The sequence below is a fragment of the Ammospiza nelsoni genome, chromosome 28 (genome assembly GCF_027579445.1).
Source record: "Ammospiza nelsoni isolate bAmmNel1 chromosome 28, bAmmNel1.pri, whole genome shotgun sequence".
In the NCBI taxonomy this organism is placed as follows: domain Eukaryota; kingdom Metazoa; phylum Chordata; class Aves; order Passeriformes; family Passerellidae; genus Ammospiza; species Ammospiza nelsoni.
In genome coordinates, this window is record NC_080660.1 from 491,105 (window position 1) to 519,054 (window position 27,950).

General features: G+C 51.0%; 1 protein-coding gene across 1 annotated transcript; it reads left to right on the forward strand.

The window, feature by feature from the left end:
• The first annotated feature begins 14 nt into the window (after window positions 1-14).
• On the forward strand, window positions 15-27,916 carry COPA (COPI coat complex subunit alpha). Its single transcript, XM_059490262.1, has 33 exons — window positions 15-102; window positions 1,610-1,723; window positions 2,263-2,336; window positions 3,234-3,314; window positions 4,019-4,095; window positions 4,567-4,676; window positions 5,786-5,895; window positions 6,555-6,654; window positions 7,348-7,483; window positions 7,581-7,663; window positions 9,065-9,215; window positions 10,305-10,371; window positions 11,158-11,233; window positions 12,910-12,992; window positions 14,235-14,374; window positions 14,820-14,905; window positions 15,786-15,924; window positions 16,706-16,868; window positions 18,492-18,638; window positions 19,641-19,830; window positions 20,783-20,878; window positions 21,456-21,544; window positions 22,353-22,476; window positions 22,910-22,999; window positions 23,118-23,227; window positions 23,323-23,400; window positions 23,543-23,611; window positions 23,845-23,981; window positions 24,497-24,683; window positions 25,366-25,476; window positions 25,869-26,030; window positions 26,604-26,798; window positions 27,429-27,916. Exons 1-33 carry the CDS (start codon window positions 63-65, stop codon window positions 27,486-27,488), a joined length of 3,675 nt encoding a protein of 1,224 aa, XP_059346245.1. The 5' UTR covers window positions 15-62; the 3' UTR covers window positions 27,489-27,916.
• Window positions 27,917-27,950: the final 34 nt, after the last annotated feature.

Sequence of the window (27,950 nt, forward strand, 5' to 3'; positions counted from 1 at the left end):
CCGGGGCGGTCCCGCGGTGCCGACGTGGAGGTTCCGGGCTGCGGCCGGGCCGGGCTGGGACCATGTTGACCAAATTCGAGACCAAATCCGCGCGGGTGAAAGGTGAAAAAGCGGGATAAAAGCGCGATAAAACAGGGATAAACAGGGGTGAAACAGAGACGGAGCGGGGTGCGGGCATGGGGGGGCGGAACTGTGGGGGCAAGGTGCGGGTCCGTTATGGAGGGAGGGCCCGGAGCGGCTGCAGGGGAATGGAGGGGACGGGGGAACCAGGGGGGATCCGGGGGCAGTTTTGGGGTCTGAGCTCAGATTTCCCCAGGTTTATTTCCCGCTTTTCCCCAGGTTTATTTCCCACTTTTCCCCAGGCTTATTTCCCGCTTTTCCCCAGGTTTATTTCCCGCTTTTCCCCAGGTTTATTTCCCACTTTTCCCCAGGTTTATTTCCCGCTTTTCCCCAGGTTTATTTCCCGCTTTTCCCCAGGCTTATTTCCCACTTTTCCCCAGGTTTATTTCCCGCTTTTCCCCAGGCTTATTTCCCACCCTTTTCCCAGGTTTATTTCCCGCTTTTCCCCAGGTTTATTTCCCGCTTTTCCCCAGGTTTATTTCCCGCTTTTCCCCAGGTTTATTTCCCGCTTTTCCCCAGGTTTATTTCCCACCCTTTGCCCAGGGTTTTCCGAGGTTTGTTTCCCAGGTTTATTTCATTTCCCAGGTTTATTTCCCACCCCTTCCCCAGGTTTATTTCCCACTCTTTTCCCGGGTTTTCCCCAAGGTTTCCCCGCCCCTTTCCCAGCTTTATTTTCTGGGTTTATTTCCCAGGTTTATTTCATTTCCCAGGTTTATTTCCCAGAGGTTTCCCACGTTTATTTCCCGTCCTTTCCCCAGGTCTATTTTCCTCTTTTTCCCAGGTTTATTTCCAAGGTTTATTTCCCAGGTTTATTTCCCACCTTTTCCCAGGTTTATTTCCCACCTTTTCCCAGGATTTTCTTCACCCCTTTCCCGTTTTTTTCCCCAGGTTTATTTCCCATCCTTTTCCCACTGTTTTCCTGGGTTTTCCCCAAGGTTTTCCCAGGTTTTTCCCAGGTTTATTTCCCACCTTTTCCCCATCCTTTCCCATGTTTATTTCCCAGGTTTTTTCCCAGCTCTTTTCCAGGTTATTCCCAGGATTTTTTTCCCCACACTTTTCCTGGGTTTCTCCCAAGGTTTTCCCAGGTTTATTTCCCACTTTTTCCCCATGGTTTTTCCAGATTTTTCCCCATCCTTTCCCAGGGTTTTCCCATCCTTTTCCCAGGCTTATTTCCCATCTCTTTTCCAGGTTTTCTCAGTTTTTTTTCCCAGGTTTATTTCCCACCTTTTCCCAGGGTTTTCCCAGTTTTTTTTTTCCCACCTTTTCCCCATCCTTTCCCAGGTTTATTTCCTGGATTTTTCTCAGTTTCTCCCAGGTTTATTTCCCACCTTTTCCCAGGTTTATTTCCCAGGTTTATTTCCCAATTTTTCCCAGGGCTTCCCCCACTCTTTTCCCGTTTTTTTTCCCCGAGGTTTTCCCAAGGTTTTTCCCCATTTTTTTTCCCACCCGTTCCCAGCTTTATTCCCAGTTTTTCCCACATTTTTCCCAGGGCTGTCGTTCCACCCCAAGCGCCCCTGGGTGCTGAGCAGCCTCCACAACGGCGTCATCCAGCTCTGGGACTATCGCATGTGCACCCTCATCGACAAGTTCGACGAGCACGACGGTAAAATGGGGCGAGAACGGGCAAAAACGGTGAAAAACGGGAAAAAACGGGGAAAAAATGGGAAAAAACGGGGAAAAAACGGGGGAAAAAAAGGGAAAAAATGAGAAAAATTCAGGAAACCTGGGGGGTTGTGGGGTGCACCCGAGCCTGTGGTGGGGTGGGTCCCGTGTGCACCCTCGTTGGAAAGTTTGGTGAGCACGATGGTAAAAACGGGGTGAAAACGGGGAGAAATCCAGTGGGGAAAAAATCCAGGGAGAACATAGGAAAAGTCCGGGAAAAATGGAAAATTTCTGGGAAAAGTCCAGGGAAAAGTGGGAGAAATCTGGGAATTCTGGGGGTTTCGGGATCCCCTTGAACTCGTGGTGCTTCTGGGTTTGGCTCCAGAGTGGGAAAAGGTCCCAAAAAATTGGGGAAAAAAAATCTCAAGAACTTAGGAAGAATTCTTAAATATTTGGGGATAATTCCCAGAAACTTGAGGGAAAATTCCCAAGTATCAGGCAAAGAATTCCAGAGGAATTTTGGTGTTTTTCCTGCTCCAGGGCCGGTGCGAGGCATCGATTTCCACAAGCAGCAGCCGCTCTTCGTGTCCGGGGGCGATGACTACAAAATCAAGGCCAGCTTTCCCAATTTCCCTTTTTTTCTCCCATTATCCCCCCCGTTTTTCCCCTGGTTTTTTCTCCTTATTTTTTCCCGATTTTTCCCGCCCCCATTTTTCCTATTTTTCCCCCATTTTCTTCCTCATTTTCTTCCCATTTTCTTCCCCATTTTCCCCCATATTTTTCCCCCATATTTTTCCCCATTTTCTCCCCACATTTTCTTCCCCATTTTCTCTCATTTTTCACCCCATTTTCCCCCATTTTTCTCCCTTATTTTCTTCCCATTTTTCTTTCAATTTTTCCCCTTATTTTTCCCTTATTTTTCCCTTATTTTTTCTTTATTTTCCCCTTATTTTTCCCCTTATTTTCCGTATTTCCCCCATGTTTTTTTCTCCATGTTTTTTTCTCCATGTTTTTTTCCCCATGTTTTTTTCCCGTATTTTTTCCCATTTTTTTTTCTCATATTTTTCCTCATTTCCCCCCTTTCCCCCCCCCCTTTTCCCTCTCATTTTCTTCCCATTTTTCTCTCCATCTTTTTCCCATTTTTGCCCGTGTTCCCCTCATTTTCCTTCCCATTTTCTTTCCGATATTCCCCCCCATTTGTCCACCATTTTTTTTTTTTCTTATTTTTTTTCCCCATTTTTAACCCGAAACCCAGAGCCTGGGATGGTCCCTGGGCTCCTCCCCAGCTCAGAATTTTTTGGGAATAAAATCTGGGAATTGGGACTGAGTGACAGCAGCGAGAAACCTGGGATTGAAAATCGGATTTAAATGGGAAAATCCGGGAATAAACGGGAAAAATCCTGGGGGAAAAAAGCGGGAATTCCGTGCTGCCCCTCCCCTGGAGCGGATCTGGGGCTCTCCTAGTTTGGAATTCCGTGAGTTTTCCCTGGGATTTCCCTCTGGGGTTGCAGGTGTGGAATTACAAACTGCGGCGCTGCCTCTTCACCCTGCTGGGCCACCTGGACTACATCCGCACCACCTTCTTCCACCACGTGAGCAGGGGGTTGGTGGGGATTCCTGGCAATTCCGAGGGGTTTCCTGCGAATTTCAGAGGGGTTTCTGGGAATTCCGAGGGTTTCCTGGGAATTCCAGAGAGGTTTCTGGGAATTTCTGGGATTTTTCTGGGAATTCCAGAGAGGTTTCTGCGAATTTCTGGGGATTTTTCTGGGGTTTTCTGGGGGGGTTCTGGGAATCCAGGATTGTCCTGAGGATTCTGGGGGTTATCTCAGGAATTTTGGGGATTTCTGGGGAATTTCTGGGAATTTTAGAGTTCTGGGAATTCTGGATTATCTCAGGATTTCTGGCAGTCTCCAGTGGAAATCTGCTCTCCTGGGAATTCTGGGGGTTATCCCAGGGGTTCGGAGGTTTTCCTGGGAAAATTTCTGAGGATTTTTGCCAGGGGCTTTTCTGGGAATTCTGGGGTTCTGGGAATTCCAGGGTTATCCTGGGAATCCAGGATTTCTGGGAGCTTCCGCTGGGAATATTCTCGTGGAATTTTGTCCTGGAATTCTCGTTTTCCACCACTGGGAATCTCTTCCACCGGGAATCCCTTTCCTGGCAATTCTGTTCTTTTCCTGGGAACCTCCAGCAGGGATTTTTTAATGGGAATCGATTCCTGGGATCGCTTCCCGGGATCCCACCCCTCCAGGCCCCCAGTCCCAGTTTTTATTTTAGTTATTTTTCCCCGTTTTCCCAGGAATATCCGTGGATCCTGAGCGCCTCCGACGACCAGACCATCCGCGTGTGGAACTGGCAGAGCCGCACCTGCGTCTGGTCAGAATTCCATTAACCCTGGGGTTCCTGGGATTTTGGGATTTCCTGGGATCAGCCCTTCCCTGGGATTGTGGGATAAATCCTTCCCTGGGATTTTCTGGGATCAGTTTTTCCTGGGATTCTGGGATAAACCCTTCCCTGGGTTTCTCTGGGGATTCCTTGGATTCTGGGGTTCCTGGAATTCTGGGATTTTCTGGGATCAGTTTTTCCTGGGATTCTGGGGTAAACCCTTGCGTGGCGTTCTGGGGATTCCTGGGATTTTGGGATTCGTGAGGTTCTGGGATAAATCCTCTGGGATTCTGCGGTTTCCTGGCGTTGCTTGGGACCCTGGGGTTCTGAAATAAACCCTTCCCTGGGATCCTGGGGTAAATCCTTCGCTGGGATTCTGGGATATTCTGGGGTTTCCTTGGAGTTCTGTCCGTTTTTCCTGGGATTTCCGTGGAGCTGTGTCCCGTGTTTTCCCCGTGGCAGCGTGCTGACGGGGCACAACCACTACGTGATGTGCGCTCAGTTCCACCCCAGCGAGGACCTGGTGGTGTCGGCCAGCCTGGACCAGACCGTGAGGGTGTGGGACATCTCGGGTGAGAAACACGGGAAAGATCCACGGAAAAACTGGGAATGGGATGGACCAGACCGTCAGGGTGTGGGACATCTCGGGTGAGAAACACGGGAAAGATCCATGGAAAAATGGGAATGGGAATGGGATGGACCAGACTGTCAGGGTGTGGGACATCTCGGGTGAGAAAAACGGGAAAGATCCATGGAAAACTGGGAATGGGAATGGGATGGACCAGACCGTCAGGGTGTGGGACATCTCGGGTGAGAAACACGGGAAAAGTGGGAAAGACCCATGGAAAAATGGGAAAAACTGGGAATGGGAATGGGATGGACCAGACCGTGAGGGTGTGGGACATCTCGGGTGAGAAAAACGGGAAAGATCCATGGAAAAATGGGAAAAACTGGGAATGGGAATGGGATGGACCAGACCGTCAGGGTGTGGGACATCTCGGGTGAGAAAAACGGGAAAGATCCGTGGAAAAATGGGAATGGGAGTGGGATGGACCAGACTGTCAGGGTGTGGGACATCTCCAGTGAGATAACTGGGAAAATCCGAGAAAAACTGGGAAAACCCATGGGAAAAAGGGAATGGGAATGAGCGTGGGACATTTCTGGTGAGATAACTGGGAAAAGTCTATGGAAAAATGGGAAAAACTGGGAATGGGAATAGACACGGACACGGGTGCGGGATGGACCAGACTGTGAGGTTTCCAGGGATATTCTTGGGATTTATCTGGGATTTTTCCCAGGGTTTTTCCTGGATTTTTCCCAGGGTTTTTCCTGGATTTTTCCCTGGATTTTTTCCAGGATTTTTCCCTGGATTTTTCCTGGATTTTTTCCGGGATTTTTTCCAGGATTTTTCCGGGATCTTTCCCTGGATTTTTCTGGGACTTTTCCTGGATTTTGCCCTGGATTTTCCCTGGATTTATCCCAGATTTTTCCTGGGATTTTTCCCAGGATTTTTCCTGGGATTTTTCCCAGGATTTTTCAGTGATTTTTCCATGATTTTCCCTGGATTTTTCCCTGGATTTTCCCGGGATTTTTCCAGGATTTTTCCGGGGATTTCTCCCTGGATTTTCCCTGGATTTTTCCCTGGATTTATCCCTGATTTTTCCATGTTTTCCCCGCGCAGGGCTCCGTAAGAAGAACCTGTCCCCCGGGGCCGTGGAGTCGGACGTGCGCGGCATCACCGGCGTGGATCTGTTCGGCACCACCGACGCCGTGGTCAAACACGTGCTCGAGGTGCCCGGTGTTCCCAAAATACTTGGGAAATCTGTGGGAGATCCATTGGAATTCTGTGGGAAATGGCAGGAAATCCGTGGGTGATGCCTGCGAGATCCACGGGGCACCTGTGGGAATCCTCTGGGAAATCCATTGGGATTCTGTGGGAAATGGCAGGAAGACCCATGGGGGATCCATTGGGAATCTCTGGGAAATCCGTGGGGAAATCTCTGGGAAACTTGTGGAAAACCCATTGAAAATGGTGGGAAATCCGTGGGGCGTCCATTGGAAACCCATTGGAAATACGTGGGGAATCCATGGGGGATCCATGGGAGATCTGCGAGGAACGCATTAGAAATCTGTCGCAAACTCACTGGAAATCTCTGGGAAATTCATGGGAATTCTGTGGGAAATCCATTGGAAACCCCATGGGAATTCTGTAGAAAATCCTTTGGGAAATCCATTGCAGAAATCTGTGGGAAATCCGTTGGGAAATCCATGGGAAATGTGTGGGAAATCCAAAGGGGATCCATGAAAATCCCTCCATGCTTCAAACCCTGTCCTGGGTGGGGAAGATTCCAGAAGGGTTTTCCTGCTTTTTCCGCCGTTCTTCTCATTTTCCCCCTGGATTTTTCCCCTGGATTTTCCCCTGGATCTTTCCCTGATTCCCACTTTTCCAGGGCCACGACCGGGGTGTGAACTGGGCCGCCTTCCACCCGTCCATGCCCCTCATCGTGTCCGGGGCCGACGACCGCCAGGTCAAGATCTGGAGGATGAACGGTGAGGGGGAAAAAATGGGGAAAAAATAGGAAAAAACGGGAAAAGGGCTCAGGATTGTGGTGGGGACAGGGAAAAGTAGGAATCCCCTCCCATTCCTGGCGTTTTCCTGCTTTTTCTCCCCAATTTTGGGGAGGTTTTTCCTCCTCATTGCTCCCATTTTCTGAGGTTTTTTCTCCCCCCAGTCCTCCCCTTTTTCCTGGGTTTTTCCCCATTCCTTCCACTTCCCTGCTGTTTCTCCCCATTCCATTAATTTTTTCATATTTCTTTGGGATTTTTCCTCTTCATTCCTGGATTTTTCCCTGGATTTTTCCAGAATCCAAGGCCTGGGAGGTGGACACGTGCTGGGCTGGTTTCTCCCTTTCTGGGGTGTTTTTTTTCCCATTTCCCCATCATTTGTCCCCAATTCCTTGGGGTCTCTCCCCATTCCCCTGCTGTTTCTCCCATTTTTCCATTTTTTTTCTATTTCTCTGGGATTTTTTCCCTGGGTTTTTCCCCAAATTTTACCCTGGATTTTTCCAGAGCCCAAGCTTTGGGAGGTGACTGCGTGCAAGGGCTGGTTTCTCCCTTTCCCCGCTGTTTTTTCCCCATTCTTCTGCTGTTTTTCCCATTTCCCCTGGGATTTTTCCCATTTCCCCTGGGATTTTTCCCATTTCTCCGTGATTTTTTTCCTGTTTTCCCCGGATTTTCCCCCAGAATCCAAGGCGTGGGAGGTGGACACGTGCCGGGGCCACTACAACAACGTTTCCTGCGCCGTTTTCCACCCGCGCCAGGAGCTGATCCTCAGCAACTCCGAGGACAAGAGCATCCGGGTCTGGGACATGTCCAAGCGGTCGGTGCCGCCCCGAGGGGCAGGAGGGACCCTTGGGAATGTCGGAATTCCAGGGTTTGCCGGAATTCCAGGGTTTTCTCCCCCTCCCTTCCTTTAGGACCGGAGTCCAAACGTTCCGGCGCGACCACGACCGGTTCTGGGTGCTCGCGGCGCATCCCAACCTCAACCTGTTCGCTGCCGGTGAGCCCCGGGATTCCCAAAATTCCGGGTGGGAACGCCCAGATTCCGGGTGGGGATCCCAAAATACCCTTAGGAACCCAAAAGTTACGTCTGGGAATCCCCAGATTCCGTGTGGGAACCCCAAAGTTCCGTCTGGGAGTCCCCAAAATTCCGGTTGGGGACCCTTAAATTCCGGCTGGGAATTCCCAAAGTACCCTTGGGAACCCCAAAGTTCCAGCTGCTAGTCCTCGAATTCCGTCTGGGAGTCCCCAAAATTCTGGCTGGGAATCTCCGAATTCTGCCTGGGATACTCTGACATGCCCTCAGGATTTCTTCAGGAACCCCAAATTCCAGGTATAATTCCTGATGTTTTTTTCCTGGAATTGCTGCTGTAATTTTTGCTGTCATTCCAGGTATTTTTCCTGGCGTTCTGGATGTTTTACCCTGGAATTCTCAGTGTAATTCCCGCCGCTATTCCGGGTGTTTTTCCCTGGAATTCCCGGTGTAATCCCGATGTTTTTCCCCCACGGAACAACTGGGGCACGCTGGTGTTCAATTCCCCTTTCTCTCCCCCATTCATATCCCAAATTCTCGTTGTCATTCCAGGTGTTTTTTCCTGGAATTCCCAGTGTAATTCCCGCTGTTATTCTGGGTGTTTTTCTCTGGAATTCCCGGTGTAATTCCCGCTGTTGTTCTGGGTGTTTTTCCTTGGAATTCCCAGTGTAATTCTCGCTGTTATTCTGGGTGTTTTTCCCTGGAATTCCCAGTGTAATTCCCGCTGTTATTCTGGGTGTTTTTCCCTGGAATTCCCAGTGTAATTCCCGCTGTTATTCTGGGTGTTTTTCCCTGGAATTCCCAGTGTAATTCCTGTTGTTATTCTGGATGTTTTTCCTTGGAATTCCTGGTGTTTTTCCCTGGAATTCTGGCTGTAATTCCCAGTGTAATTCCTGCTGTTATTCTGGGTGTTTTTCCCTAGAATTCCTGGTGTAATTCCCGCTGTTGTTCTGGGTGTTTTTCCTTGGAATTCCTGGTGTTTTTCCCTGGAATTCTGGCTGTAATTCCCAGTGTAATTCCCGCTGTTATTCTGGGTGTTTTTCCCTAGAATTCCTGGTGTAATTCCCGCTGTTGTTCTGGGTGTTTTTCCTTGGAATTCCTGGTGTTTTTCCCTGGAATTCTGGCTGTAATTCCCAGTGTAATTCCCGCTGTTATTCTGGGTGTTTTTCCTTGGAATTCTGGCTGTAATTCCCAGTGTAATTCCTGCTGTTATTCTGGGTGTTGTTCCCTAGCGTTCTGTCTGTAATTCCAGGCGTTTTTCCCTGGAATTCTGGGTGTAATTGCTGTTGTCGTTCTGGGTGTTTTTCCCTGGAATTCCCGGTGTAATTCCCGGTGTAATTCCCGGTATAACTCCGTGTTTTTCCTCAGGACACGACGGGGGCATGCTGGTGTTCAAGCTGGAGCGCGAGCGGCCGGCGCTGGCCGTGCACGGCAATTCTCTCTTCTACGTCAAGGATCGGTTCCTGCGGCAGCTCGACTTCGGCAGCTCCCGCGACGTGGCCGTCATGCAGCTGCGCAGGTGCCCTAAATCCCTGAAACCTACCCCAAAATTCATCCCAAAAATCCCCGAAATCCACCCCGAAATCCACCCTGAAACGCGTCCTGACGCCCCTGAAATTCGCCCCAAAATCCACCCCAGAATCCCTGAAATTCATCCCAAAATCCACCCCCAGAAATCACCGAAGTCTACCCCCAAAATTCATCCAAAACTCTGCCCTAAAATCTATCCCAAAATCCACCCCAAAACCGATCCTAAAATGCCTGGAATCCATCCCAAAGTCTATCCCAAAATACCTGAAATCCACTCCAAAATCCACCCTAAAATCTGTCCCCAAATACCTGAAATCCTTCCTAAAGTCCATCCCCAAATCCCCAAAATCCACCCTAAAATCCATCCCAAAACCTGTCTTGAAAACCTCTGAAATCCATCCTGAAATCCACCCCAAAATCCCTAAAATCCACCCCAAAACCTCTCTTGAAATCCCCCCAAAAATCCCTGAAATCCCCCCCCCAAAAATGCCTGAAATCCACCCCAAAATCCATCCCAAAATCCATCCCAGAATCCCCAAAATCCATCCTAAAGTCCATCTTAAAATGCCCCCCAAAATCCCCAAAATCCATCTCCAAATCCCTGAAATTCCCCCCAAAATCTAGCCCAAAATCCACCCCAAACTCCACCCTAAAATCCATCCCCAAATGCCTGAAATCCACGCCAAAATCCATCCTCAAATCCACCCCAAATTCCTCGAAATCCACCCCACAATCCCCCCGAAATCCACCCCAAAATCCCTGAAATCCACCCCAAAATCCGCGCCAAAACCTGTCGTAAAATGCCTGAAATCCATCCAAAATCCCCCCCACCAAAATCCCTGAAATTCACCCCAAAACCTGTCCTGAAAATCTACAAAGTTCATCCCAAAATCCACCCCAAAATCCATCCCAAACACCCCCAGAATCCCCAAACACCCCCAGAATTCCCAAATTCCCCCAAATCCACCCCAAATTCCTCCAAATCCACCCCAAATTGCCCCAAATCCCCCCCAAATTCCCCCAAATCCCCCCCAAATTGCCCCAAATCCCCCCCAAATTCCCATTTTTCCCTCTGCAGCGGCTCCAAGTTCCCGGTGTTCAGCATGAGCTACAACCCCGCTGAGAACGCCGTGCTGCTCTGCACCGTGAGTCCCAAAATCCCAAAGCTTTTGGGGAAAAATCCCCCAAATCCCCGACTCTGGGGGAAAACCCTCTGATCCCACTTTGTTCCTCTGGAAAATCCCTCAAATTCCACTTTTTGGGGCAGAAAATCCCTCAGATTCCTGGGTTTTTTTGGGGGAGAAAATCCCTCAAATCCCTGATTTTTTTGGGATGGGAAAATGTCCCTCAAACCCCTGATTTTTTTGGGGGGAAAATCCCTCAAATCCCTGATTTTTTTGGGAGGAAAAATCCCAATCTCTCAAATTCCAGTTTTTTTGGGGTGAGGAGGAAGCACCTCTCAAATCCCGCATTTTTTTAAATGGGAAAATCCCTAAATTCCTCCTTTTCTTAAGGAAAAAAAACCCCAAAAAACTAAATTCTACAGTTTTGAGGAAAAATCCCTTAAATTCCATGGGATTTTTGGGGGAGAAAAATCCCTTAAATTCCACCTTTTTTTGGGGAAAAAAATCCCCAAAATTCCACGTTTTTGGAGGGGAAACCCCTTAAATTCCATGTTTTTTGGGGAAAAAAATTCCCTTAAATTCCACATTTTTTGGAGATAAAATCACTTAAATTCCATGGGGTTTTTTTGGGGGGGGGGGAAATCCCTTAAATTCCATGTTTTTTGGAGGAAAAAAATCCCTTAAATCCCTGATTTTTTTGGGAAATAAGTCCCCAAAACCCCTGATTTTTTTGGGGAAATAAATCCCTCAAATCTGTTACTTTTTTGGGGCAGAACCCCTAAAATCCCCCATTTTTTCTCCCCGCAGCGAGCCAGCAACCTGGAGAACAGCACCTACGACCTGTACACCATTCCCAAGGACGCAGATTCCCAAAATCCCGACGGTGGGTGCGCCCTGAAATCCCAAAAATCCCAAAAATTCCCATTCCCCATTCTTATCCCCTTTTTCTCCCCAAAAATCCCCTTTTTTTCACCCCAAATTTTCTTTTTCTCCCCGTTTTTTTGGCACCTTTCCCCCTTTCCCTTTGAAAAATTCAAACTTTTCCATCTCCCCCATCCATATTTTATCAGGAATTCTCCTTTCCCTTCCCAAATTTTTCCTCCCAGCTGGAGATTTCCTGGCTCTGTCCAAACTTGATGGATTTTTGGGACGTTTCACCCACAAAAAAAATCCCTTTAAAAGTGACAATCCCAGGAATTATTTTGTTTTTCCGTTCCTGGCGAGTTCCGAATTTTATTTTAGGGGGGGAATTTACGATTCCAAGCCTTGATTTAATGGGATGAAAACTCCCAAATTATTGGATTTTTTTGTGCTGGTTTTAAATCCCAGCTGCTCCATGATGGATTTGGGGCCTCTTCCAGGGATTTATGGAATATTTCCCTGCTGGGGTGGATTTGGAGGCAAAAATAAAAAAAAAAATCGATTTTTTTTGGGGAGTTTTTCCAGCTGGGATATTGGGAAGATCAATCAAATCCCTGGAATTGATGGAGGAGCAGCTGGGGCCCAAAAAAAAGAGGGAAAAGGGAAAATTCTGCAGCCAGAGAAGAGAAAAGGACCCGGCCTTGGGGAGGGTTTGGGGTCAAAACCCTCAAATCCCTGAGGTTTTGGGGAAAATCCTTTAAATCCCTGAGGTTTTGGGGAAAAATCCCTCAAATTTCACATTTTTTTGGGGGGAAAAAATCTCTCAAATTGCACTTTTTTTTTTTTTTTTGGGAAAAAAAATCCCTCAAATTCCACATTTTTGAGGTGGAAAATGCCTCAAATTCCACTTTATTTTTTTTAATTTCTCATATCCTGTAGTTTTGGGAAAATCCCTCAAATTCTACATTTTTGGGGGAAAAACCCTCGAATTCCACATTCTGGGGATTTTCAGGGTTGGTCCCAGCTGAATTCCTGGGGTTGATCCTGGTTTGATCCCGGGTTTATCCCGGCCGGATTCCCGGTGTTGATCCTGGGTTTATTTTGGGTTAATCCTGGGTTGAATCTTGGGTTTATTTTGGGTTAATCCTGGGTTTGATCCAGGGTTTATTTTGGGTTAGTCCTGGTTTGGATCCTGGGTTTATTTTGGGTTAATACCAGCTTTGATCCCAGGTTTATTTTGGGTTGATCCTGGGTTGGATCCTGGGTTTATTTTGGGTTGATCCTGGGTTGGATCCTGGGTTTATTTTGGGTTAATCCTGGGTTGGATCCCGGGTTTATTTTGGGTTTATCCCAGGTTCATCCCGTGTTAATTCCGGCCGAATTCCCAGCGTTGATCCCGGGTTTACCCTGGCTGGATTCCCGGGTTAGTCCCGGTTTATCCCGTGTTGATCCCGGGTTAGTCCCGGTTTATCCCGTGTTGATCCCGGGTTAATCCCGGCCGAATTCCCAGCGTTGATCCCGGGTTTACCCTGGCTGGATTCCCGGGTTAATCCCGGGTTAATCCCGGCCGAATTCCCAGCGTTGATCCGGGTTTACCCTGGCTGGATTCCCGGGTTAATCCCGGTTTATCCCGTGTTGATCCCGGGTTAATCCCGGCCGGATCCCCTGTTTGATCTCGGTTTTTTTTTGGGATGGCAGCTCCGGAGGGGAAGCGCTCCTCGGGGCTCACGGCCGTGTGGGTGGCGCGGAACCGATTCGCCGTCCTGGACAGGATGCACTCGGTGAGAGCCCGGGGGAAAACCGGGAAAAAACGGGAAAAAACAGGAAAAACCAGGAAATCAGGATAATGGGATGGGATCCAGGGGGACCTGATCCCAAATAAAAAGGGTTGGAAAAGCGTGAGATTGGGATAATGGGAGATCAGATCCAGGGGGGCTTGATCCCAAATAAAACTGGGATTGGAATTACAGAGATTGGATCCAGGGGGCCCTGATCCCAATGGGAAAAGGGTTGGGAAATTGGGATAACAGGGATTGGATCCAGAGGGACCTGATCCCAAATAAAAAGGGTTGGAAAAGCAGGAGATTGGGATAACGGGAGATCAGATCCAGAGGGACCTGATCCCAAATAAAAAAGGGTGGGAAAAGCAGGAGGTTGGGATAATGGGAGATCAGATCCAGAAGGGCCTGAACCCAAAAAAAGGGCTGGGATTGGGATAATGGGCATTGGGGTAACAGGGATTGGATCCAGGGGGCCTGATCCCAATAGGAAAAGGGCTGGGAAATTGGGATACCAGGGATTGGATTCAGAGGAACCTGATCCTAAATAAAAAGGGTTGGAAAAGCAGGAGATTGGGATAACAGGGATTGGATCCAGAGGAACCTGATCCCGCATAAAAAGGGTTGGGAAAAGTGGGAATGGGGCTGGAGAAACTGGAAAAGGGAATGGAGAATCCTGAGGGAGTTGAGAGGGTGATCCCATAGAAAATGGGGATCCAGGGGGGATTTGGGATCTGATCCCAGAGAAAAGGGGGATCCCAGGGGGATTTGGGATCTGATCCCAGGGGGATTTGGGATCTGATCCCAGAGAAAAGGGGGATCCCAGGGGGATTTGGGATCTGATCCCAGGGAATGGGGCAGGACAAGAGGGAACGGCCTTGAGCTGTGCCAGGGCTGGAAATTTGGGATGGTTTTCCCATGGGAAAAGGGTTGGGAAGCACCAGAAGGGGCTCAGGGAGGGCTGGATCCCTATCCCTGGAAGGATTCCTGGGATTTAGGTTGGGTTTGATGCTTTTCCAACCTCCAAAATCCTGGAATTCCGGGAAAACCCCGATTCCCAACCCACCTCTTCGTGCTCCCTCAAAAAAGGGGGGAAATCCTGGAAAAACCCAACTCTGCTTCAGCCCTAGCGGCACAAACCCCTCCTGCATTCCCTAATCTGGGAATTCACCCCAAAATCCGGGAATTCGCCCTAAAATCTGGGAAGTTCCCCCAAAAATCTGGGAATTCTCATCCCGGGGGCAGATCCTGATCAAGAACCTGAAGAACGAGATCACCAAGAAGGTTCCGGTTCCCAACTGCGACGAGATTTTCTACGCGGGCACGGGGAACCTGCTCCTGAGGGACTCCGACTCCATCACGCTCTTCGACGTCCAGCAGAAAAGGTGGGAACTGTCCGGGAACGTTCCGGGAATTTTCCAGGAATTTTCTGGGAATTCCGCACCTAAATTCTGCTTTTAGTGCACCAAATCCTGGTTTTTTATCTGAAACACTGGGGTTTTTTCACCTTAAGTCCTGGGTTTTTTTACCCCTAAATCCCAATTTTTTCCATCCTAAATCCCTTTTATTTTTCCCCTAAATCCCTTTTTTTCCCCTCCCTAAATCCTGTTTTTTTTTCCCCTCTAAATCCCTTTTTTTTTTTTTCACCCCAAATCCAGCTGTTCCCACCCCAAATCTTGCTTCTTCCCGTGGAAGGCTAGGAAAGGCTGCAGAAGGGATCTGCTGGGGTTATTTGTGATCCGCTGGGCTTTTTTGGGATCCACTTTGGTTTTTGGTATCCTGGGTGTGGATTTTGGGCCATTCCTGATCCCGGATCTGGGGTTTTTCCAGGACTTTGGCCTCGGTGAAGATCTCCAAGGTGAAGTACGTGATCTGGTCGGCCGACATGTCCCACGTGGCGCTGCTGGCCAAGCACGGTGAGCTCCGGGGGAAAATTCACATCCCCATCCCCATCCCTGTTGCCATTCCCATCCCTGTTGCCATTCCCATCCCCATTCCCATTCCTGTAATTCCCATTCCCATAATTCCTGCAATCCCCACAATCCATCCCAATTCCCATCCTGATCTCCGTTCTCATTCCCATTCCCATAATTCCCACAATCCCCATTATTCCCATTCCCATCCTCATCCCTGTTCTCCATCCCCATTCCTGTCCCCATCCTTATCTCTGTTCTCATTCCCATTCTCATTCCCATTATTCCCATCCCAATCCCTGTTCTCATTCCAAATCCTGGAATTCTCATTCCCATCGTTCCCACTATTCCCGTTGTTCCCGTAATTCCCTCATTCCTGTTATTTCCGTCACTCCTGTAATTCCCGGCTTCCTGCCATTCCCATCGTTCCCATTACTCCCATCATTCCTGTAATTCCCTGATTCTTGCTTTTCCCGTAATTCCCTCATTCCTGTCATTCCTGTAATTCCCTCACTCCCAACATTCCTGTAATTCCCAGGTTCCCAACGTTCCCGTGATTCCCTCATTCCCATCATTCCTGTAATTCCCTGATTCTTGCTGTTCCCATAATTCCCTCATTCCTGTCATTCCTGTAATTCCCAGGTTCCCAATGTTTCTGTAATTCCCTCGTTCCCGTCGTTCCCATTATTCCCGCTATTCCCATCATTCTCGTAATTCCTGGGTTCCCAACGTTCTCCGGCATTCCCTGCAATTCCCATCAGTTCCCTGTCATTCCCTATCATTCCCATCAATTCCCGTTAATCCCTGTCATTCCCTGCAATTCCCGTTGTTCCCTGCAATTCCCGGTTTCCCTGCAATTCCCGTTATTCCCTGCCGTTCCCAGCCATCCTGATCTGTAACCGGAAGCTGGAGTCGCTGTGCCAGATCCACGAGAACATCCGCGTCAAGAGCGGCGCCTGGGACGAGAGCGGCGTCTTCATCTACACCACCAGCAACCACATCAAATACGCCGTCACCTCGGGGTCGGTGGCGTTCCAGGGACTGGGAATTGTCACGGGGAATTGTCGCTGGGATGGGCGGGAATTGTCACCGGAATGGGCAGGAATTGTCACCAGGATGGGCAGGAATTCCCTGGGACGGTTGAGAGTTCTCACTGGGATGTTGAGAGCTCCCTGGGATGGCCAGGAGTTCTCGCCGGGATCGTTGGGAGTTCCCTGGGATGATCAGGAATTCTTCCTGGGATGGTCTGGAATTCCCTGGGATGGTCTGGAGCTCACTGGGATGGTCAGGAATTCTCACTGGGATCGTTGGGAGTTCCCTGGGATGGTCTGGAATTTGTTGGGGTGGCCTGGAGTTCTCACCGGGATGGCTGGGAATTGTCACTGGGACGTCGAGAGCTCCCTGGGATGATCAGGAATTCTTCCTGGGATGGCCTGGAATTCCCTGGGATGGCTGGGAGTTCCCTGGGATGGCCTGGAATTCCCTGGGATGGTCAGGAATTCTCACTAGGATGGTCAGGAATTCTCACCGGGATCGTTGGGAGTTCCCTGGGATGATCTGGAATTCGTTGGGGTGGCCAGGAGTTCCCAGGGATGGCTGGGAATTCTCACCGGGAACGTGCCCCTGAAATTCTCCGGGATGGCTGGGAAATCCCACTGGGAATTCTCGCTGGAATTCCGTGGCGTGGCTGAGAATTGTCATCGGGAATTCTCGCTGGGAACGGCCCCCTGGAGCTCCCTGGGGTGGCCGGGAATTCTCTCCGGGAATTCTCCCTGGCAACGTCCCCTCTCCCCGTTGGCACAGGGACCACGGCATCATCCGCACGCTGGACCTGCCCATCTACGTCACGCGCGTCAAGGGCAACAACGTTTACTGCCTGGACCGCGAGTGCCGGCCCCGCGTGCTCACCATCGACCCCACCGAGTTCCGCTTCAAACTCGCCCTCATCAACAGGAAATACGACGAGGTCGGGGAATCCGGGAGTACAGGGAAATCTGGGATTGGGAATGGGGGAGAAACGGGGGAAGGTGGGATTGGGAACGGCGGGGAAACGAGTTCCGCTTCAAACTCGCCCTCATCAACAGGAAATACGACGAGGTCGGGAATGAACCCGGGAGTGGGGAAAATGGGATTGGGAATGAGGGAAAAGTGCTGGAAAATGGGATTGGGAATGGTGGAGAGCCCCGTGTGCTCACCATCGACCCCACCGAGTTCCGCTTCAAACTCGCCCTCATCAACAGGAAATACGACGAGGTCGGGAATGAACCCGGGAGTGGGGAAAATGGGATTGGGAATGGGGGAAAAGTGCTGGAAAATGGGATTGGGAATGGTGGAGAGCCCCGCGTGCTCACCATCGACCCCACCGAGTTCCGCTTCAAACTGGCCCTCATCAACAGGAAATACGACGAGGTCGGGGAATCCGGGAGTACAGGGAAATCTGGGGTTGGGAATGGGGGAGAAACGGGGGAAGGTGGGATTGGGAACGGCGGGGAAACGGGTGAGCCCCGCGTGCTCAGCTTCAAACTGGCCCTCATCAACAGGAAATACGACGAGGTCGGGAATGAACCCGGGAGTGGGGAAAATGGGATTGGGAATGAGGGAAAAGTGGGGTTGGGAATGGGGGAAAAGTGGGGGAAAACGGGATTGGGAATGGTGGAGCGCCCCGCGTGCTCACCATCGACCCCACTGAGTTCCGCTTCAAACTCGCCCTCATCAACAGGAAATACGACGAGGTCGGGAATGAACCTGGGAATGGGGAAAAAGTGGGAAGAAACAGGATTGGGAGTGGGGGAAAAGTGGAGGATTTCCTGAGGATTTTGGATTTGGGAGTAGGGGCTGGCAAAGCCTTTCCCAAGGATAGGAAAAGCCTTTCCTGAGGGTTTTTGGGAAGAGGCTTTCCTGGGGATGGAAAATCCTTTCCCAGGATTTTTGGGAAGAGCTTTTCTCCAGGGATTTTTGGGAAGAGCTTTTCCCAGGGATTTTGGGAAGAGCCTTTCCCAAAGGATTTTTGGGAAGAGGCTTTCCCTATGGTTTTGGGAAGAGCCTTTCCCAGGGATGGAATATCCTTTCCTGAGGGATTTTGGGAAGAGCCTTTCCCAAGGGATGGAAAATCCTTTCCTGAAGGTTTTGGGAAGAGCCTTTCCCAATGGATTTTTGGGAAGAGCCTTTCCTGAAGGTTTTGGGAAGAGCTTTTCCCAAAGGATTTTGGGAAGAGCCTTTCCTGAGAATAGGAATAAACCTTTCCCAAGGGATTTTTGGCAAGAGGCTTTCCCGAGGGTTTTTGGGAAGAGTTTTTCCCAGGGATTTTGGGAAGATCCTTTTCTGCGGGTGGAAGATCCTTTCCTGAGTGATTTTGGGAACATCCTTTCCCTATTTCGGGAAGATCCTTTCCTGAGTGATTTTGGGAACATCCTTTCCCTATTTTGGGAAGATCCTTTCCTGAAGGTTTTGGGAGGAGCTTTTCCCAAAGGACTTTGGGAAGAGCTTTTCCTGAGCATAGGAAAAACCTTTCCCAAGGGGTTTTTGGGAAGAGCTTTTCCCAAAGGAATTTTGGGAGGAGCCCTTCCCAAGGCTCGGTGTGGCCCCGCAGGTGCTGCACATGGTGCGGAACGCCAAGCTGGTGGGGCAGTCCATCATCGCGTACCTGCAGCGCAAGGGCTACCCCGAGGTGGCACTGCACTTCGTCAAGGACGAGAAAACGCGCTTCAGCCTGGCCCTCGAGTGCGGCAACATCGAGGTGATCATTCCTGGAGAGCTTTTGGGGCTTTTTGGGGTGTTTTGGGGACATTTCGAGGCATTTTGGGACATTCCGGGGCGGTTTGGGATGTTGTGGGAAAACGCGCTTCAGCCTGGCCCTCGAGTGCGGCAACATCAAGGTGACGCCAGCTCTGGGGGCTTTTTGGGGTGTTTTGGGGATGTTTTTGGGATGTTTTGGGAAAAACACGCTTCAGTCTGGTCCTAGAGTGCGGCAACATCGAGGTGATCGTCGCCGGGGAGCTCTTGGGGCTTTTTGGGGTGTTTGGGGACATTTTGAGGCATTTTGGGACATTCTGGGGGTTGCGGTTTGGGATGTTGTGAGAAAACGCGCTTCAGCCTGGCCCTCGAGTGCGGCAACATCGAGGTGATCGTCCCCGGAGAGCTTTTGGGGCTTTTTGGGGTGTTTGAGGATGTTTTGGGAAAAGCATGCTTCAGCCTGGCCCTGGAGCGTGGCAACATTGAGGTGACGCCAGCTCTGGGGGCTTTTTGGGGTGTTTTGGGGATGTTTTTGGGATGTTTTGGGAAAAACATGCTTCAGCCTGGTCCTAGAGTGCGGCAGCATTGAGATGATGTCAGCTTTGGGGACATTCCTGGGGCATTTTAGGAAAGTTTTGGGAAAAACGTGCCTCAGCCTGGCCCTGGTGAGGTGACACAGGCACAGGGCTGCCTCGGGAGATTCCGGGACGTTTTGGGGATGTTTTGGGATACTCTGGGATGTCTTGGGATGTTTTTGGTCATTCTGAAATGTTTTGGGGCATTCTGGGAAGTTTGGTTTTGGGTATTTTGGGTTGTTTTTGGGACTTTCCCTGGGAACAGATTGCCCTGTAGGCAGCCAAGGCCCTGGATGACATAGGCTGCCGGGGAAGGTGGCTCTGCTGCCATCCTTGCTCCCATTCCCCATTCCTAACCCCATTCTCCATCCTATTCCCCATTTCCCATTCCCCATTCCCAATCCCATTAATCCCTAAATTCCCTGTCACAGATCGCCCTGGAAGCAGCCAAGGCCCTGGATGACAAAAGCTGCTGGGAGAAGCTCGGGGAGGTGGCACTGCTGCAGGGGAACCACCAGGTGGTGGAGATGTGCTACCAGCGCACCAAGAACTTCGACCGCCTCTCCTTCCTCTACCTCATCACCGGCAACCTGGAGAAGCTCCGCAAGATGATGAAGATCGGTGAGAATACCAGCATTCCCGCCTGGAATCCTGCCTGATTCCCAGTTTTATCGGGTTGGGAAGGGCGGCTGATTCCTGGTGTTGTTTGTGCTGATTCCTGGTTTTTCTGGGGCCATGAACGACAGCTGATTCCTGGTTCTCCTGGGCTGGGAACAGTGGCTGATTCCCAGTTTTCCTGTGGCTGGGAATGGCGGCTGATTCCTGGTTTTCCTGGGACCAGGAATGGGCTGATTCCTGGTTTTATTGAGATCAAGAGCAGTAGCTGATTCCCGGTTTTCCTGGGGCTGGGAATGGCGGCTGATTCCCTGTTTTATTGGGTTGGGAATGGCAGCTGATTCCCGGTTTTCCTGGGGCTGATTCCCAGTTTTATTGGGCTGGGAATGGTGGCTGATTCCCGGTTTTCCTGGTCCTGGGAAAGGCAGCTGATTCCCAGTTTTCATGGGGCCAGGAAAGGCATCTGATTCCCGGTTTTCCAGACCTCGAAGAGAAGCTCATTCCTGGTTTTATTTGAACTGGGAACAGTGACTGATTCCCGGTTTTCCTGGGCCAGGCACGGCAGCTGATTCCCGGTTTTCCCGGTGCTGATTCCCGGTTTTCCTGTGACTGGGAAGGGCGGCTGATTCCCGGTTTTCCCGGTGCTGATTCCCGGTTTTCCTGTGACTGGGAAGGGCAGCTGATTCCCGGTTTTCCCGGTGCTGATTCCCGGTTTTCCTGTGACTGGGAAGGGCGGCTGATTCCCGGTTTTCCCGGTGCTGATTCCCGGTTTTCCTGTGACTGGGAAGGGCAGCTGATTCCTGGTTTTCCCGGTGCTGATTCCCAGTTTTCCTGTGACTGGGAAGGGCAGCTGATTCCTGGTTTTCCCGGTGCTGATTCCCGGTTTTCCCGGGGCTAGGAAAGGCAGCTGATTCCCGTTTTTCGCAGCGCTGATTCCTGTCTTTCCCGGTTTTTCCAGCCGAGATCCGGAAGGACATGAGCGGGCACTACCAGAACGCGCTGTACCTGGGGGACGTGGCCGAGAGGGTGCGGATCCTGCGGAACTGCGGCCAGAGTGAGCCATTCCCGAGGGAATCCCGGGAATTCTGGGCACGGGGAGTCCTTCCCGATGAAAATTCGGGAATTCCGGGCAGGGGGAGTCTTTCCTGACAGGAATTCCGGGCACAGGGAGTCGTTCCCAAAGGGAATTCTGCCCTGGAAGCTCAGGAAAGGCTCTTGGATCCCCACACACTTGCATTATTCCAGTGGTTATTCCCATTATTCCAGTGGCTATTACCACTATTGCCATTATTCTAGTGGCTATTCCCATCACTCCTGTTATTCCCATGGCTATTCCCAGGATTCCGATGGCTATTCCCATTATTCCAAAGGCTGTTCCCAATATTTCCCTTTATTCTCACGGTTATTCCCATTTTTCCAGTGGCTATTCCCAGTATTTCCCATTACTCCTCTGGCCATTCCCATTATTCCAACGGCCATTCCCACTGTTTCCCATTATTCCAGTGGCCATTCCCAGTATTTCCCATTGCTCCCGTGGCCATTCCCATTATTCCCGTGGCTATTCCCAGTATACCCCATTACTCCCGTGGCCATTCCCGTTATTCCTGTGGCCATTCCCGTTGTTTTTCCAGAGTCCCTGGCGTTCCTGACGGCCGCCACGCACGGGCTGGACGAGGAGGCCGAGAGCCTGCGGGAATCCTTTGATCCCGAGAAGGAGACGGTGGGAACTACGGGAAAACTCCGGGAAAAACTCTGGGAATCTGGGAGGGAGGGGATGGGCATGGGAGAGATCCTGGGAAACTCCTGGAATTCAGGAAGGAGGGGATGGGGAGGGGTCCTGGAAAACTCCAGGAACCTGGGGAGAGAACAGTGAGATCCAGAGGAGATGGGGGGTTCTGGAAAGCTCCAGGAATTTGGGAAGGGAATAGTGAGATCCAGAGGGGATGGACTCCTGGAAAGCTCCAGGAATTTGGGAAGGAGTGGATGAGGGACCCCTGGAAAACTCCAGGAATGTGGGAAGGGAACAGTGGGATCCAGTGAGGAGAACTCCTGGAAAACACTTGGAATTCAGGAAGGAGTGGATGAGGAGGGCTCCTGGAAAACTCCAGGAATTTGGAAAGGCAACAGTGGAATCCAATGAGGAAAACTCCAGGAATTTAGGAAGGAGGGGATGGTGGGGATGGAGGAAATCCTGGAAAACTCCAGGACTTCGGGGAAGGGAAGAGTGGGTTCCAGTGGGGAGAACTCCTGGAAAACTCCTGGAATTCAGGAAGGAGGGGATGGAGGAAATCCTGGAAAACTGGAATTTGGGAACAGTGGGTTCCAGTGGAGAGAACTCCTGGAAAACTCCTGGAATTCGGGAAGGAGGGGATGGGTGGTTCCTGGAAAACTGCTGGACTTTGGGAAGGGAACACTGGGATCCAGAGGGGATGGGGCTCCTGGAAAGCTCCAGGAATTTGGGGAGGAGCTGTAGATGGCAAGGCAGCTCCCTCCCGGAATTTTCCCGACATTTTCCCGGCGCGTCCCAGATCCCGGCCGTGGATCCCGAGGCGCGGCTGCTGCAGCCACCGGCCCCGGTGCTGCCCCTGGACACCAACTGGCCCCTGCTGACCGTGTCCAAGGGCTTCTTCGAGGGCTCCATCGCCGGGAAAGGTCGGCATTCCCGCAATTCCCGAGGCGTTCGTGGTGTTCCTGGCATTCCTGGGGTTTGGGGTGTTCTGGGAATTTGGGGAAAAAGGGGCTGGAAAACTGGGGAAGGGGGTGGTGTGTGAGGCCAGAGGGGTGGGAGGGATCAGGAATGGGATCGGGGCTGGGATTGACCCCTGGGAATGGGATTGGACCCCTGGGAATGGGATCAGGAATGCGATTGACCCCTGGGAATGGGATCAGTTCTGGGATTGGAACTCCTGCAATTCAGAGTGGCTGTCCAGCTGGGCATGAACCCCACAGTCCTGGAGCTCTCCCTCACCCTCATAAATCCCAAAATTCCCCAAAATCCCTCCCCGAGCTGCCACAGCACAACGTCAGGTTGGGGCTTTCCCCTCATGGAATCCTTTCCCAAGGGTCTTTCCCTGTTTTTTTTTAGGGAAAGGAGGAGCCCTGGCTGCCGACATCGACATCGACACCGTGGGCACCGAGGGCTGGGGCGAGGACGCCGAGCTGCAGCTGGATGAAGGTGGGAAAAAACCCCGGAATTTTCCTTGGGAAAACCCTGGAATTTTCCTTGGGAAAACCCTGGAATTTTCCATTCCCCCTGCCCATGGGATCTCTCTGACATTCCCTGCTCTCTGCAGACGGATTCGTGGACGCCGGGGAAGGATTCGGAGAGGAAGGAGCAGGAAAAGGGCAGGAGGAAGGAGGAGGATGGGAGGTGGAGGAAGATTTGGATCTTCCCCCCGAGCTGGTAGGAGAATCCCGGGGTGTCCCAACGCAGATTCCTCGGGAATTCGGGATCATCCAGCTCAGATTTCAGCTGGAATTCTGGGATTTTTCCCTCAGGATGTCCCCGCCGGCCCTGCAGGAACGGCGGAGGACGGATTCTTTGTGCCTCCCACCAAAGGCACCAGCCCAGCCCAGGTAAAATCCTGGATTTCCTTGGAAAACCAGGAATTCCCTCCTTTTCCCTTTTCTTTTTTGGGTTTTTTGGGGGGATTTTTCAGCCCATTGTGGGAACTGTGCCCAACCCAATCCCACCTGGATTCCCTTCCCTCTTTCCCAGGTGTGGTGCAACAATTCCCAGCTCCCCGTGGATCACATCCTGGCGGGATCCTTCGAGACAGCCATGAGGGTGAGTTTTCCATGGAATTTTTTTATGGAAAAACGCCCCCTTTCCCCCCTTGCTTCCCAAATCCTCACTTTGCATCCATCTGGGAACATTCCATCCCCATTTTCCTATGGATACCACCCCGAGTGAGGCCTTGGTGTTGCCTAATCCATGTTTTCCCGACCCAATCCATGATTTTTTATTTTTATTTTTATTTTTATTTTTATTTTTATTTTTATTTTATTTTTCCCTCTCAGCTGCTCCACGACCAGGTGGGGGTGACCAACTTCGGGCCCTACAAGCAGCTCTTCCTGCAGACCTTCTCCCGGGGCAGGACGACATTCCAGGCGCTTCCCAGCCTCCCCGCCATGTACGGATTCCCGCACCGAAACTGGTGAGCGCCTTTCACGCATTCCAGGGGGTTTTCCAGGGCAGAAATCCCGGATTTTTGGGGCTGGGAATTAGCTCAGACGGTCCGAGGTGGACGCTCAGAATTCCAGGAATTCCTTGGGCTTTTTCCATGGAAAAGCATTGGGAACCTTTTTCCCAAAATTCCATTTTCCATGGGATTCCATTTTTCCATGGAAAAGCATTGGAAAATTCCCATTCCAATGTGGGAATTTTTCCATGGAAAAGCACCAGGACAGGTTTAGGTTGGATATTTGTGGGGAATTTTTCCATGGAAAAGCATTGGAAAACTCCATTTGCCATGGATATTTGGGGGGAATTTTTCCATGGAAAAGCATCGTGAACCATTGGAAAGGACTCAGGGAGGGATGGTGCATCCCCATCCTCGGAGGAAATTCCCAAGAATTCCTGGGTCACTCCAGGAATTCCATCCCACCCTCACCGGGCCCACACACCCCTCACGGCCCTCATCCCCAAATACGGAATTTTTTGGGGTTCCAGGAAGGAGGCCGGGCTGAAGAACGCGCTGCCGGCCGTGGGGCTGAAGCTGAACGACCTGATCCAGCGGCTGCAGCTCTGCTACCAGCTCACCACGGCCGGCAAGTTCGAGGAGGCCGTGGAGAAATTCCGGCTGATCCTGCTCAGCGTGCCCCTGCTGGTGGTGGACAACAAGCAGGAGATCGCCGAGGTCGGGGGGGCTGCATCCCGCTGGGATTTGTGAGGGAAAAATGTGGGATTGCTGAGAGGGAAATGTGGGGATTCTGCCGTGAAAAACATGGAATTCATGAGAGGGAAATGTGGGAATTCCCGCCTTGGAAAATATAGAATTTCTGAGGGGGAAATGTGGGGATTCTGCCATGGAAACCACAGAATTTCTGAGGGGGGAAATGTGGGATTCACGATGGGGAAAATGTGGGGATTCGTGAGGGGGAAATGTGGGATTCATGAGGGGTAAACGTGGGATTCGTGAGGGGCAAACATGGAATTCGTGAGGGGGGAAATACGGGAATTTCTGAGGGGGGGAAATGTGGGAATTCCTGAGGGGGTAAGTGTGGGATTTCTGAGGGTGAAAACTTGAAATTTATGAGGGCAAAATGTAGGAGCTTCTGAGGTGAAAAAGTGGAAATTTCTGAGGGGATATGTGGGAATCCTGCCCTGAAAAACATGGAATTCCTGAGGGAGGAAATGTGGGATTTCTGAGGAAGGAAATGTGGGAATTCCTGAGGGGGAAATTGTGGAGTTCCTGAGGGAGAAACATGGGATTCCTGAGGGGAGAAATATGGGATTGCTGAGGGGAGAAATGTGGGGTTTCCCATCCTCATCCCAGGGTGTCCCCAGGGAAGGGTTTGATCCCCACTTTTGTCCCAAAGGCGCAGCAGCTGGTTGCCATTTGCCGGGAATACATTGTGGGGTTGTCCATGGAGATCGAGAGGAAGAAACTGCCCAAGGATACGCTGGAGCAGCAGAAGAGAATTTGTGAGGTGAGGGAGGCCTGAGGGGAAAAACAAGGAACTCCTGACGGGGAAATGTGGGAATTCCTGAGGGGGAAAATGTGGGAATTACTGAGGGGAAAACACAGAAATCATGAGGGGAAAATGTGGGAATTACTGAGGGGAAAAAACCGGAATTCCTGAGAGAGGAAATGAGGGAATTACTGAGGGGAAAACACAGAATTAATGAGGGGAAAATATGGGAATTTCTGAGGGGAAAAACACAAAATTCCTGAGGAGGAAATATGAGATTCCTGAGGTGGTAAAAACCTCACTGGAAATTTGGAATTCTGCCTTCAGCACAAACACAAGAGGAAAAAGAGGGATTCCTTGTCATGAGTCCCATTATTCCCAAGGATTTTAACCCTTGCTTTCCCTGGCAGATGGCCGCCTACTTCACGCACTCCAACCTGCAGCCCGTGCACATGATCCTGGTGCTCCGCACCGCCCTCAACCTCTTCTTCAAGCTCAAGAACTTCAAAAGCGCCGCCACCTTCGCCCGGCGCCTGCTCGAACTCGGCCCCAAGCCCGAGGTGGCCCAGCAGGTGAGACCCTAAAGACCATTGTCCCCAATGGCCTTGTCCCCAAACCCAGTGGGTGAGACCCCAAATGGCCCTGTCCCTAATGGCCGTGTCCCCAAAGGCCTTGTCCCCAAACCCATCAGGTGAGACCCCAAATGGCCCTGTCCCCAATGGCCCTGTCCCCAAACCCAGCAGGTGGAACCCCAAATGGCCCTGTCCCCAAACTCAAGGTGAAGCCCTCAGATGAGGCCCTCAAGTTGGGAAATGCCATTTTTGGGGTTGTGACACCTTTTTTGGGGTATCCCTGTCCCCAAACCCGAGCTGAGGCCCTGAGGTGTGGAACCTTTCCTGTGATACCATTTTTGGGGCATCCTTGTCCCCAAACCCCCACTGTGACACCATTTGTGGGGAGCCCTTGTTCCCAAACCCGAGCTGAGGCCCTCAGGTGTGTAACCCTTCCTGTGAAACCATTTTTGGGGTATCCCTGTGTCCAAACTCCCACTGTGACCCATTTTGTGGTGTCCCTGTCCCCAAACCCCTGCTGTGACCCATTTTGGGGTGTCCCTGTCCTCGTGCTCACGGCGCCGCCGTTCCCAGACGCGGAAGATCCTGGCGGCGTGCGAGAAGAACCCCATCGACAGCCACCAGCTCAACTACGACCAGCACAACCCCTTCGACATCTGCGCCGCCTCCTACCGCCCCATCTACCGCGGCAAGGCCGTGGAGAAGTGTCCCCTCAGCGGGGCCTGCTACAGCCCCGAGTTCCGGGGACAGATCTGCCGCGTCACCACGGTGAGGGGACAGGGACATCCTGCTGAGCTGTGGGCTGGGAAAGGTTGGGGTTTGGAGGTGGTTTGAGGGGTCAGCATTGCGCTCAGGGGCGACATTTTGTGGTTCGGGAGGGGGTTTGGGTTCTGTCCCACAAGGGAGGCCTGTGGGAGTTGGGCCTGGTTGGTCTGGAGGAAGCTGAGGGGGAAACTTATTAATCCATGGAAATATCTACAATATCTGTGGAAATATCTCAAATATTTGTGGAAATAGCTTAAATATTCCCAAAAATCTCTCCTCTGAGAGGGAATTTGGGCTCTGAAGTGTTTTTTCCACAAGGAAGGCCTGTGGGTGTTGGGCCTGGTTGGTCTGGAGGAGGCTGAGGGGGAAACTTATTCATCCATGGAAATATCTTAAATATCTGTGGAAATATCTTAAATATCTCAAATTTCTACACAAATCCCTCAAATTCCCACCCAAATTCCCCCAAGGGATCTCAGGACGCTCCCAAACCCTTCCCAGTGCTCCCAGCACTGGCCCAGGAGTGACAGCCACAAACTCAACCCCTAAATCCTTATAGTTCACCCCTAAATCCCAAATTTTCACCCCTTAATCCCAAATTTTCACCCCTAAATCCTCTCTTTGTCCCTGCAGGTGACGGAGATCGGGAAGGACGTGCTGGGGCTGCGCATCAGCCCGCTCCAGTTCCGCTAGGAATTCTCCTGGATCAGGAAATTCCCACTCCCCCATCCTGGCTTTCCCCCACTCACTCCCCCTGGCCATTGCCATCCTCCCTTCCTGGTTTTTCCCCATTCTGCAATGCCAGATTGGGATTTTTTCCCCGCATTTAGCAGGAATTTTTTTTTCCTTGTTCCCAGAGCGGTTTTCCTGTGCTTTTATCCCAAATTTTTTTCCAGAGGGGCAAGGGGGGTTTTTCCCAAATCCTGATTGTGACACAACCACCTCTGCTCCCCTTAAAATCCTAAAAAACTGCTCAAAAACCTGGAATTTGCTCTGTAAATCCCAAATCCAGGGAAATCCCGCTCCCTCTGGAAGTGGCCCCGTGTTTGTTGACTCCTCCTGTTGTCGCCATGGCAACTTAATGAGCTCCCATTGTTAATAAAGTTCGTTAATCACCTGGATTTTCCTGGCTTGCAGCTCACGACACGCCAAAAA